Source organism: Odocoileus virginianus, chromosome X, assembly GCF_023699985.2.
Source record: "Odocoileus virginianus isolate 20LAN1187 ecotype Illinois chromosome X, Ovbor_1.2, whole genome shotgun sequence".
In the NCBI taxonomy this organism is placed as follows: Eukaryota; Metazoa; Chordata; class Mammalia; order Artiodactyla; family Cervidae; genus Odocoileus; species Odocoileus virginianus.
The window spans coordinates 37,072,758-37,086,440 of record NC_069708.1 but is presented as its reverse complement, the minus strand read 5'-3'; the positions used below and the strand labels follow the sequence as shown (position 1 = coordinate 37,086,440).

The window sequence follows — 13,683 nt, the reverse complement described above, 5'->3', positions numbered from 1 at the left end:
TATATTGCTGTGTTTGGGGTGACCTTTCTGTATTCTGGCAGTTTGTGGTTCCTCTGTATTGTGGAGGTTCCTCCCTGCGGGTGGGTTTGGACCAGTAACTTGTCAAGGTTTCCTGTTTATGGAAGCGTGTGTCAGTGTTCTGGTGGGTGGAGCTGGATTGATTCTCTCTGGAGTGCAATGAAGTGTCCAGTAGTGAGTTTTGAGATGGCTATGGATTTGGTATGACTTTGGGCAGCCTGTATATTAAAGCTCATGTCTATGTTCCTATGTTGCTGGAGAATTTGCATGGTATGTCTTGTTCTGAAACTTGTTGGCTCTTGTGTGGAGCTTGGTTTCATTGTAGGTATGGAGGCTTTTGGATGAGCTCTTATCTATTAATGTTCCATGGAGTCAGGTGTTCTCTGGTGTTCTCAGGTTTTGGATTTAAGCCTCTTGCCTCTGGTTTTTGGTCTTAATCTTACAGTAGCCTCAAGTCGTCTCCATTCCTACAGCACTGATGGTAAAACATCTCCTTTCAAAGGCAATGGGCTGCCTTTCTGGGTGCCTGTTTTCCTTTGCCTGCATTTGGAAGTTGTTTTGTGGAATTTGCTCAGCATTCAAATGATGTTTCTATGAATTTGCTGGGGAGAAAGTGGTCTCTCCATCCTATTCCTCCACTATCTTAGGACCTCCATCTTGTAGTTTTTTTCTAATCTCATAACACTTTGATGAGACAACATGCTTGATGTGTTTTCAATTTTCTTTAATTTGCCGAAGTTTGCCTTGTGGTCCAGCATGTGGTCATTCCTGGAGAATGTTCCGTGTGCATTTGAGAAGAATGCTGCTTTGGGGTGGAATGCTCTATAATTATCAGTTAAGTCCATCCATTCTAAAGTGTCATTTAAGCCTGTGTTTCCTTATTAGTTTCTGTGTAGATGATGTGTCCATTGATAAAAGTGGGGAGTTCAAGTGTCCCACTACTATTGTATTACTGTTGATTTCTCCCTTTACTCTTGTTTGTATTTGCCTTACATTTTGAGGTGCTCATGTGTTGGATGTATATATATTTGTAATTTTTATATCTTCTTCAGTTGAATACTTGATCATCATGTAGTGCCCTTCTTTGTCTCTGTAAGTCTTTTTTTTTTAAATCTATTTTGTCTGGTATGAGTATTGCTACTCCAGCTTTCTTTTGATTTTCATTTGCATGGAATACCTTCTCTTCTCCCCTTACTTTCAGTCTGTAAGTGTCCCTAGGTCTGAGGTGGGTCTCAGCATATATATGTGTCTTGTTTTTGTATCCACCCAACCAGTCTATGTCTTTCGGTTGGTTGCTGCATTTAATCTATTTACATTTAAGGTAATTATTAATATGTATGACCTTATTACCATTTTCTTAATTGTTTTGGGTTTATTTTTTGTAGGTTTTTTCCTTCTGTTGTGTTTCCTGCCTAAACAGGTTCCTTTGGTTATTTGTTGTATAGATGATTTGCTGGTGCTGAATTCTCTTAACTTTTGCTTGTCTGGAAAGCTTTTGATTTCTCCATCAAATCTGAATGTGAGTCTTGCTGCATTGAGTATTTATGATTGTAGGCTTTCCCCTTTCATCATTTTAAATATATCATGTCATTCCCTTCTGGCTTGTAGAGTTTTTGTTCAGAAATTACCTTATAACCTTATGGCAGTTCCTTTATATTATTTTTTGTTTTTCCCTTGTTACTTTTAATATTTTATCTTTGTCTTTAATTTTTGTCAGTTTGATTACTATGTGTCTTGGTGTGTTCCTCCTTTGGTTTATCCTGCCTGAGACTCTGCAGTTCTGGGACTTGGTTGATTATTTCCTTTCCCATGTTTGGGAAATTTTCAGCTATTATCTCACCAAATATTTTCTCTGTCCTTTCTCTCTTTTCTCCTTCTAAGGTCCCTAAAATGCAAATGCTGGTATGTTTAATGTGGTTCCAGAAGTCTCTTAGTCTGTTGCCGTTTCTTTTCATTCTTTTTTCTATGTTCTATTTTGCAGCAGTGATTTCCACCATTCTGTCATCCAAGTCACTTATCTGTTCTTCTGCCTTAACTATTCTGTTATTGATTCATTCTAGTGTATTGTTTTTTTTTTTTCTGTGTGTTTGTTCTTTAGGTCTTCTAGGTCTTGGTAACCATTTCTTGCATCTTCTCTGTTATTTTTCCAAGATACTGGATCATCTTCACTATCATCATTCTGAACTCTTTCTGGAAGGTTGCCAATTTCCAGTTCATTCAGTTGTTTTACTGATGTTTTATCTTGTTCCTTCATCTAGGATATAATCTTCTGCTGTCTCATTCTGATTAGCTTTGTGTGATTGTTATTTTCATTATGAAGGCTGTGACACTGTAGTTCTTACTTCTTCTGTCTGCCCTCTTGTGAATCTACATTTTATATTCTTAATTGTATAATGTCCATGTTTAAAGAAATTCAGTTACCTTGTTTATTATATATATCATTTGTTTCATATTAATTTTTGAGTTCAGTTCAGTTGTCGCTCAGTTATGTCCGACTATTTGAGACCCCATGAACTGCAGCACACCAGGCCTACATTTCCATTACCAACTCCCAGAGTTTACCCAAACTCTTGTCCATTGAGTCAGTGATGCCATATAACCATCTCATCCTCTGTCATCCCCTTCTCTTCCTGCCTTCAATCTTTCCCAGCATCAGGGTCTTTTCAAATGACTCAGCTTTTTGCATCAGGTGGCCAAATTATTGGAATTTCAGCTTCAATATCAGTCCTTCCAATGAACACCCAGGACTGATCTCCTTTAGGATAGACTGGTTGGATCTCTTTGCAGTCCAGGGGACTTTCAAGAGTCTTCTCCAACATCACAGTTGAAAAGCATTGATTCTTTGACACTCAGCTTTCTTTATAGTCCAACTCTCACATACATACATGACTACTGGAAAAACCATAGCCTTGACTAGACAGATCTTTGTTGACAATGTCTCTGCTTTTTAATATGCTGTCTAGGTTGGTCATAACTTTCCTTCCTTTTGAATACTTACTAGTTTATGAGGGAAGTTTAACTCATTTGGTTTAACATATTTTTTCCAGTAACTTAACATGATGAGTTTTAAAATATCCTCAGTTATAGATAAAATTACATATACATATATCCAGTTGGATATCTCTATTTTTTCAAGATTATATTATATGACTATTTTAGCAGGTTTACCTCCTTCATTGAGACCAGCAATCAATTTACTTTGCAAACATTTTATCTTATACCAAGTATTAGTGATAAGATAAGAAGATATAACTTTTGAAGTATTTTTCTGTAGAAGTTTTTAATTCTCAATTCACCATTAAAAAAATCAATTATGCAAACATTCTCATGCCCTCAAGCATTTGAGTTATTTGCTATTATACTTTAATGGGATTTTAACTTGAATAAAAGTTTTTCTTACAAGTATTATTTGGAGTTTATATAATTTATAACCAGTTCTTAGCATATTGATGTATTTTTAAGTCAATAAAAATGGCAAGTCTGATAGCCAAGGACAGTAATCATTTACCTGGTATTTCAATAATATTACTTTACAACTTACCTTGACTGTTTGAGCATCACTTCTTATAAATAAGCATAATACAGATTCATTGATCATCACTAAATATAATTTATCAAAACCAAAAAATGTTTTATTGAATACCAAATTCCTTCACCACTACCACTTAGAAAGGCTGATTTTTCAGTCTCCTAAGAACCATGTGTTTGAGATCACCAGCCCAGGTTGGATGCATGAGACAAGTGCTCGGGCCTGGTGCACTGGGAAGACCCAGAGGGATCGGGTAGAGAGGGAGGTGGGAGGGGGGATTGGGATGGGGAATACATGTAAATCCATGACTGATTCATGCCAATGTATGACAAAAACCACTACAATATTAAAAAGAAAGAAAGAAAGAAAAAAGAACCGTATGTTTGGGAGGGAAGGAGAGAGCAAGTGTAGAGTTCTGAGTACTCCCCAATCCTTGTATGTCTTAGGAAAAGGTGTGGTTAAGTATAGGCTAACCAGAGTCATTGCTCTCAGAAATACTTTGGTCTCTGGAATCACTCCACAGAATCCTATGAGAGTACCATCTATCTCCTTATGTGGCAATGCTGATGTAATATGGTGTTACTAGCTATTCACCTTAGTAGTTTCTACTTAAAAAGGGCCTTGCAATTATGTAAGATGAATAAATGTAGACAGCGAATATATAGTACAATGACTGTAGGTAATTATTTGATGATTGTAACTCATTTATTACACAGACCAATTAAGTTTTATTATAATAATTTTATTGTCCATAGATTTCCAAACCATATCTCCAGGCCCAAAAAACGTCCTCAAAATTTTCTTAAATTTTCAGAGGAACTGCACTACTTTTTGAATTTTGCCATGAAGGAAGGCCTTTTAAATATCTTGTTTTCAATAAGGTAACAGCATTTGTCCACATAGGGGATATGCTCTGAATGCAGACCTATCTTGACATCTTGTGTGAATTCTTTGGTGTTGATCAGCATTCCAAATAGTATCAATGCATACCTTACTGAGATTCCATTTGTTGTTTCCACAGATTTCAGGAAACCTTACTGTGCCTTGGATTACAGGGTGTTCTAGAAAAAGAGCAGTAAGTAATCTTTCATTTAAAGCAGCAATTGGGTTTCCCCCGTCTCATTAGTAGGAATGCCATTGAGAAAATTGTCCTGATATTTGTAAAGTTGAAAATACTGAGCCTCAGTAAGTTAATTAATCCTAATCTCAAAGGACATATTTTGAGATCATAATATTTATATAAACTAAAAAGTAGCCTTAAATAAAAGGCAGTAATTAGAACACTGTATAAACTTTGAGCAGCTTTTTCAGTTAAAAAAAAATTAAAGATATTTCATAAATATCATAATTTTTATACATCTAATAAGCCCAGTTAATTTGATCATAGAATTGAATCATGATTGATATAAACATCTCGATCAAGGTTAAATAAATTACATTACTATATATTTGTGTATTTCAGTATTTAGAAGTGGTGAGTAACTAATATTTTAACAATATTACAACTGTTATGATTCTTATTATATTAATCTAACAGAATTTCATTAAAATTGTGTTTTCCTAAAGAATCTCATTTAGTTAGTCTGTGTAGCACCTATAAATCTAACATGCAGGAGATTTTGATGTAACTTTTCCTTAGAAGGGAAACTATTAAAGGATTCAATAGTAAAAGAAAAAAAATGTGAGTAGACTTTTAGAAAATATCTCAAGTTATCGCATGGTAAATAGCTTTGAAACAATGGAAAATAATTGAGAGTGCAGAAATAGTTGCTATATTTATAGGGAACTGATTTTATAAAAAATGTTAAGACAATTCATTGTGGAAGAGAAAGATGTTTGTTTAATGAATGGTACTGGGACAGTCCGACTTGCACACACACACAAAATTACTTCAAAATAGATTATAGACCTAAATGCACGAGCTATACCAATAACTTTATGAAAAAAATAAGAGAAAATATTTGAGACTAAGAGTTAGGCAAAGATTTCTTAGATATTAAGTCAACAGTGCAATCCATAAAATTTAAAAATGAATAAATTGGATCTCAACAAAATTCAAAACCTTAACACTTTGAAAGATACCATGAAGAAAACGAAAAGATGAGCAACAGCCTAAAAGGAAATATCTGCAAATCACTTATCCCTTAATGGACTTTTATCCAGCATATACAAAACACTTACAAGGACAAATGATCTGTTCACAAAATGAACAAAAGATATGAGCTTGATATTTCAACAAAACTGATACATGAACATTCAATAAATATGTGAACAGCTGCTCAAAATCATACACCATTCAGGAAATGCATATTGAAACCAAAATGAGGTATTTCACACTCTCTAGAATAAGAATCATTGGCAAAGATATGGAGATAAAGGAACAATCATACATTGATGTTGGGACTGTAAAATAGTACAGCCACTTTGGAAAACACTTTGGCATTTTTTTTTTAAAGCTAAACATAACACCTGCCCTATTATCCAACTATTCTGATAAGTCTTTGCCCAAGAGGAGTGATAGCACTTATCCTTAAAAAAACTTTTACATGAATCTTTATAGCAGCTGTATTTATAGTAGCCTAAAAGTAGAAACAAACTAAATGTTCATTAACAGGTGAATGGATAAAAAATTTTTTGTTCATATAGGGGAATAGTAATCAACAATTAAATCAACAATTAAAAAGTGAACTATTGATGCTGTATTTATAGTAGCCTAAAAGTAGAAACAAACTAAATGTTCATTAACAGGTGAATGGATAAAAAATTTTTTGTTCATATAGGGGAATAGTAATCAACAATTAAATCAACAATTAAAAAGTGAACTATTGATGCACACATCACATGACTGAATCTTAAAATAATCAGCTTGAGTGAAAGAAACCAGATTTTAAAAAAAGAATACATACTGTATGCTTCCATCTGTATAAAATTATTGAAAATGCAAACTAATGACAGGAAGCAGGTCAGTGCTTGCATGGTCATGTAAGCGGGCAAAAGGTGGGGCAAACTGATTGAAAGAGGGCATTAGGAAACATTTGAGGATGATGGGTGTGTTCACCCAAGATTGTTTCTTGACATATACACAAATGAGAACATCAAATTGTACAATTTAAATATGTGTAATTAATTTTCATTAGTTATGCCTCAATAAAGCTTTTAAAAAGCTAACAATTCAGTTACTAGAAAACTTGGATAGTTGAATCTACTTTTTCAACTGTAAATCTTGTGAAACTTATGTATAGGTCAAGTTTGTATGATGAAAATTTAGCATTCAAACTGACATATGCTACAAGTATAAAATAAGTGATTTCAAAGATTTTGTGAAAAGAATATAGAAATGTCTAAATTTTTATGCTAATTGCTGTTTAAATGAAAAAATTTTGAATAGATTGAGGTAAAGTATGTTAGTAAAATTAATTTTACCAGGAGTTTCTCACTCTTTTAATATTGCTGTTAGAAAATGGAAGCCTATGTATTTATCTCATATTCTATTTCTATTGTACTCCAGAAGTCTACAATGTGCCAGACATTGTGCTCGATCTTAGGGATACAATGGTGAGAAAAGCCAGATATTTTCACTGTGCTTATGGAACTGGTTATCTAGATTTAATAGGAAGAGAGGTATTCATGAAATAATTATGTAAATATAAAATGCCACTGTGAGAAACACCCATGTTGATCACTTTCTAGCTTCTCCTGGACACACATTTTATCCACACAATGAAATATAACCGTCATCTGAAAATTCTTTAGCTTACTTCCAAGGAAAATTTACCGCTGTCAGTGTCCCTCAATCAAACCAATAAGAATAAATCAGTAGTGAAATAAGCTGTATTTATTACTTGTTGTAGCAAAGAAGAACACATAGCATAGAGAACCTTGATATATCTCAGTAAGAGGATGCTAGAAATACCTAACTGAAGGATTTGGACTTTGGCTGGGTAATTTAGGGGAGCATTTGCTCTAAATTGGATGTTTTGAGAGTGATAAGTCGCTTCAGTCATGTCTGATTCTTTGTGATCCTATGGACTATCACCTGCCAGCCTCTTCTCTCCTTGGGGTTTTCCAGGCAAGAACATTGGAGTGGGTTGCATTTTCTTCTCCAGGTGATCTTCTCGACCTGGGGATCGAGCCTATGTCTCTTACATCTCCTGCAATGGCAAGCAGGTTCTTTACCACTATTGCCACCTGAAAAGTCCCAGCAGGGACAATTCAGTGATAGGGTATTTAGAATGTGGCATTGCAGCCTTGGTTTTGACTGCTGAAACAAAATTATGAAGTAGCTTTGTTTTATTTCATGTTATCATGGTCTCTGTTGGCTATGATGGCTATTACATTTCTTCTAAAGGAATCTTGTCCACAGTAGTAAATATAATGGCCATCTGAGTTAAATTCACCCATTCCAGTCCACTTTAGTTCTGTGATTCCTAAAATGTCAACGTTCACTCTTGCCATCTCCTGTTTGACCACTTCCAATTTGCCTTGATTCATGGACCTAACATTTCAGGTTCCTATGCAATATTGCTCTTTTAGAACATCAGACTTTACTTCTATCACCAGTCACATCAACAACTGGGTGTTGTATTTGCTTTGGCTCTGTCACTTCAAAAAGGACAGAAATGGTCTGAACCTAACAGAAGCAGAATATAGTAATAAGAGGTGGCAAGAATACACAGAAGACCTATACATAAAGGATCTTCAGGACCCAGATAACCATGATGGTGTTATCACTCACTTAGAGCCAGACATCCTGGAATGCAAAGTCAAATGGGCCTTAGGAAACATCACTACAAAACTAGTGGAGGTGATGGAATTCCAGTTGAGCTATTTCAAATCCTGAAAGATGATGCTGTGAAAGTGCTGCACTCAATATGCCAGCAAATTTGGAAAATTCAGCAGTGGCCACATGACTGGAAAAGGTCAGTTTCCATTCCAATCCCAAGGAAAGACAATCCCAAAGAATGTTCAAACTACTGCACAATTGCACTCATCTCACACACTAGTAAAGTAATGCTCAAAATTCTCCAAGGGAGGCTTCAACAGTACATGAACTGTAAACTTCCAGATGTTCAAGCTGGTTTTAGAAAAGGCAGAGGAACCAGAGATCAAATTGCCAACATCCTTTGGATCATAGAAAAAGGACGAGAGTTCCAGAAAAACACCTATTTCTGCTTTGTTGACTATGCCAAAGCCTTTGACTGTGTGGATCACCACAAACTGGAAAGTTCTGAAAGAGATGGGCATACCAGACAACCTGACCTGCCTCTTGAGAAATCTGTATGCAGCTCAGAAATCTAAGCTCAGAAACCTTAGAACTGGACACGGAACAACAGACTGGTTCCAAATAGGAAAAGGAGTACATCAAGGCTGTATATTGTCACCCTGCTTATTTAACTTATATGCAGAGTACATCATGGGAAACGCTGGACTGGATGAAGCACAAGTTGGAATCAAGATTGCTGGGAAAAATATCAATAACCTCAGATATGCAGATGACACCACCCTTATGGCAGCAAGTGAAGAGGAATTAAATAACCTCTTGCTGAAAGTGAAAGAGGAGAGTGAAAAAGATGGCTTCAAACTCAACATTCAGAAAGCTAAGATCATGGCATCCGGTCCCATCACTTCATGGCAAATAGATGGTGAAACAGTGGAACCAGTGAAGAACTTTATCTTTTTGGGCTCCAAAATCACTGCAGATGGTGACTGCAGCCATGAAATTAAAAGACACTTTCTCCTTGGAAGAACAGTTACTACCAAACTAGACAGCATATTAAAAAGCAGATACATTACTTTGCCAACAAAATCTGTCTAGTCAAGGCTATGGTTTTTCCAGTAGTCATATATGGATGTGAGTGTCAGATTATAAAGAAAGCCGAGTACCAAAAAATTGATGCTTTTAAACTGTGGTGTTGGAGAAGACTTTTGAGCGTTTGTTGGACTGCAAGAAGGTCCAACCAGTCCATCCTAAATGAAATCAGTCCTGAATATTCATTGGAAGAACTGATGCTAAAGCTGAAGCTCCTAATGCAAAGAACTGACTCATTTGAAAAGATTCTGATGCTGGGAAAGATTGAAGGTGGGATAAAAAGGGGATGAGAGAGGATGAAATGGTTGGATGGCATCACCAACTCAATGGACATGAGTTTGAGTAAACTCTGGGAGTTGGTGATGGACAGAGAGGCCTGGTGTGCTGCAGTCCATGGGGTTGCAAAGATTCAGGCACGAGTGAGCAACTGAACTGACCATGGTTTCTGAGTCATCTTGTTTTAGATTGTAGTCTGTGAAGTTAAACAATGTTCAACAAAAGAACAAAATGACCCAATCATGAGTGTCAGGCCAGCATATAATGTTGTAGTCTAGTTGAACATCAGTTCAATTTTGAATGACATGTTTTTTTTTTAATCTTACTAGAATGGCATCTTGAGATTATGCACACTATGCTTGACATTCTATTCATATTACAGTTACTGTCCATGCACAACATCTTGAAAAGTCATCTTAGTAAACCTGACTGTTAAATGGATGGTCTGTATCAATAAGTGCCCAAGAAGGTAAACAGAAAGCTTACCAAAAGAATTTAATTTTATAAACTATTTAGACAGGTTTTAGAGGATTTAAAAAAGCAAAAATGAAACTTAGAAGCATCAAGAGTGTTAGTTCAGGAAGTAGCTATCACCTCTTGGGCTAGGAAAACAAAGAGTAGTTTCTATTTTCAGAAACTATAAATTTACAGAAAAGGTTTGCTGAGATGGGACTGATTTCTCAGTTTGGTACACTGCCAGCTAGTGCTGGTACCTTTTGTGGTACAATGAGGTTGACTCTGATAGTGTACAAAAAGAGGAACTGACTGCTACTATTACCAACAGCCAATGCCAGGATGGAGAGTGGGTCTTTGGGTGAAACTGATAGGAATAGAAACCAAAACAGAAAAGACCATCTTCCTTCTTCAGTCATCTAGTCTCCTTGTACTGTTCTCTATTGGCAGAATCTCATTCAAAGATATTTTGTTGTTGTTCAGTCACTGTCATGTCCTATGCTTTGTGACCCCACGACTGCAGTACACAAGACTTCCCTGTCCTTCACTATCTCCTGAAATTTGCTGAAATTCATATCCATTGAGTCAGTCAATTTCATCTGTTCAAAGACATTTAGTAAAGCAAAAATGTGGTTTGCAGAGTTTCATCAAAAACATTGTATAGAAGAGTGTGTTTGGAACTGAGAAAATGTAGCTTAATTACCAATACAGAAGAAACGAGGAATTTTTGTTTGCTTTAGTTTTTTGTAAAACCAAACTGTAGGAGTATATGCTGCTACATGTGGAATGAAAGTTGGTCTATATAAATTACAGAGTTGTTACTGACTTTTTGAAATCTCAATACTGTCTATTTGACTTTTGAAAACTACAAATTGTGCTGATTGTTCTTATTATAACAAACTATGTATGTTAATACTACTCATATTAGGTTGTGGCTCTTCAATAGTAAAAATAATACTAGCATATGTATAGTATAGGGCTTCCTTGATCGCTCAGATAGTAAATAATCTGCCTGCAATGCAGGAGACCCAGGTTCAATCCCTGGGTTGGGAAGATTCCCCTGGAGGAGGAAGTAGCAACCCACTCCAGTATTCTTGCCTGGAGAATTCCATAGACAGAGTAGTCTGGTGAACTATAATCCAAGGGATCACGAAGAGCCAGACTCGACTGAGTGACTAACATACACATGTATGGTATTTTATAGTTTTAAGCAGGGGTCTCCATTCCCTGGGCCACAGAACACTGGTTCATGGCCTGTTAGAAACCAGACTGCACAGCTGGAAGAGAGCAGAGGACAAAACTGAACCCATTCCCCATCATCCCCAAACTGTGGAAAAGTTGTCTTTCATAACACAGGTCCCTGGTGCCTAAAAGATTGGGGATTGTTGGTTTAAAGGCATTTTACTTTGCTTATCTCATTCTAATCCTCCCCAAAATGCACAGAGGCAGATAAGACAGACATTTCTATTTAGACTTTATAGATGAAAATAAATTTAGGATGATTAAGTTACTTGACTGCTATCTCTGTGGCACAATTTATTAGTGCGTTCAGTTGTTAACTGAAAGGTTGGTGGGTTGAGCCCACCCGGGGGCTCTTTTCAAGTTACTTCAAAAGACTATGTGTATATCTAGCAAAAGTTTGAATTTGGATTAGAACTCAAGTCTTTTTTGATTTGTAGTCCCACTATCTTTAGTATCTTGCCTAATAGTAGATGGTGATTGCAGCCATAAAATTAAAATTAAAAATTAAAATTTCCTTGGAAGGAAAGTTATGACTAGCCTAGATAGCATATTAAAAAGCAGAGACATTACTTTGCCAACAAAGGTCCGTCTAGTCAAGGCTATGGTTTTTCCAGTGGTCAGGTATGGATGTGAGAGTTGGACTGTGAAGAAAGCTGAGCGCTGAAAAATTGATGCTTTTGAACTATGGTGTTGGAGAAGATTCTTGAGAGTCCCTTGGACTGCAAGGAGATCCAACCAGTCCATCCTAAAGGAGATCAGTCCTGGGTGTTCATTGGAAGGACTTATGCTGAAGCTGAAACTCCAGTACTTTGGCCACCTGATGTGAAAAGTTGACTCTTTGGAAAAGACCCCCATGCTGGGAGGGATTGGGGGCAGGAGAAGGGGATGGCAAAGGATGAGGTGGCTGGATCACTGACTTGGTGGACATGAGTTTGAGTAACTCCAGAAGTTGGTGGTGGACAGGGAAGCCTGGCATGCTGCAATTCATGGGGTCACAAAGAGTAAGACACGACTGAGCGACTGAACTGAACTGAACTGAGCATCAGGAAAGGAGAAGAGCTATTGTTTATTTTAAGCAGAAGCCCTCAGCTTTTTGTTTCTTGTTTTGTTTTTGAGTAAGAACACTTTTTAGTTTTCTTTCTTTGGTGTCTCAACACGCCTGGGACAAAACAAAATCTGAGCTAAAAGGAAAGTGGAAAGGTGACTGTGGTTAATTATCTATTTCAGTCAATGTTGGAAAGATATGGAAATATAACCTTTTAAGTAAGTCATTGCGAATGAGTTCCAATGGCAACTCTTTTCTCTTCAGCCCCGCAATGAAGGGCAAACCAGGAGAAAGAAGTCAGTAATGTGAAGACCCATCCAGTCAATATGTATTTCTCAGCCTTGCCTGATCATAAGAATCATTGGAGTCATATGTTGGGGGTGATGGCTTGTTAAAAATATATGTCTGGATACTACCCAGTATATACTAAATCAGAAGCTCTAGAGGAAGACCTGGAAGTAGTATTAATAAATGGCCCATTAGTCTTATGATGAGCTAAGGTTGTTAAACACTGTCCTGATTCTAGTGGTTGGGGTACACTGATCAGACTTCATTGTCTGATTATTATTGTCATAGCAATAATTGAACCATATTATGAAAATTAATTCCATGAAACTTATTTTTTAAATTTTATACATGAAATTTATTTTTAAAAACATCATAACATTATGATACTAATTAAAATTCAGGACTAGAGGGGTTTTTAACTTCTTGCATATTACATCCTTATATATACACTTTCTTCTACAAAGCAAATACTGATTTTCTAAGACACAGGGACTGTAAGGATATCCCATTTACTTTATCACACATTAAGCACACAGTAGCATCAGAATAATAATATTATTATAAATAATGATGTCAATAACTTTCAATGCCAATATAATTAATGAAAAAGTTAATTTTTTTCACATGCCCTTCTCATTTCCTCTATATTTTATATATATTTATTTTTAATTGATGAATGATTGCTTTACAATATTGGTTTGATTTCTGTAATAATACATCTATGTAAATTAACCATAGGTGAATCTCCCTTCCATGTCCTGCCCTTTCCCACCCCTCTAGGTTATTACAAAGCCCCAGTTTGAGTTCCCTGAGTCATACATCAAATTTCCATTGGGTATCTATTTACATATATTAGTGTTTATGCTTCCATGCTACTCTCTCTATTCATCTCACCATCTCCCTCTTCTCCCACACCCTTGTCCATAGTCTGTTCTGTATGTCTGTGTCTCCATTGCTTCTCTGTGAATAGGTTCCTCAGTATCATCTTTCTAGATTCCATATATATGGATTAATATATGATAT

General features: G+C 36.1%; 1 protein-coding gene across 4 annotated transcripts in view; it reads left to right on the top strand.

The window, feature by feature from the left end:
* HDX (highly divergent homeobox) overlaps positions 1–13,683 on the top strand; it is a 206,092-nt gene that overhangs the window by 80,835 nt on the left and 111,574 nt on the right. For 3 of the 4 annotated variants that reach the window (XM_020880858.2, XM_020880857.2, XM_070461782.1), the window contains one exon: positions 4,569–4,622. The exons of the other annotated variant lie outside the window; for it this stretch is intronic. In XM_020880858.2, coding sequence (XP_020736517.2) covers positions 4,569–4,622 — 54 coding nt within the window. The remainder of the gene's footprint in view (positions 1–4,568; positions 4,623–13,683) is intronic. 4 annotated transcript variants of the gene reach the window in all.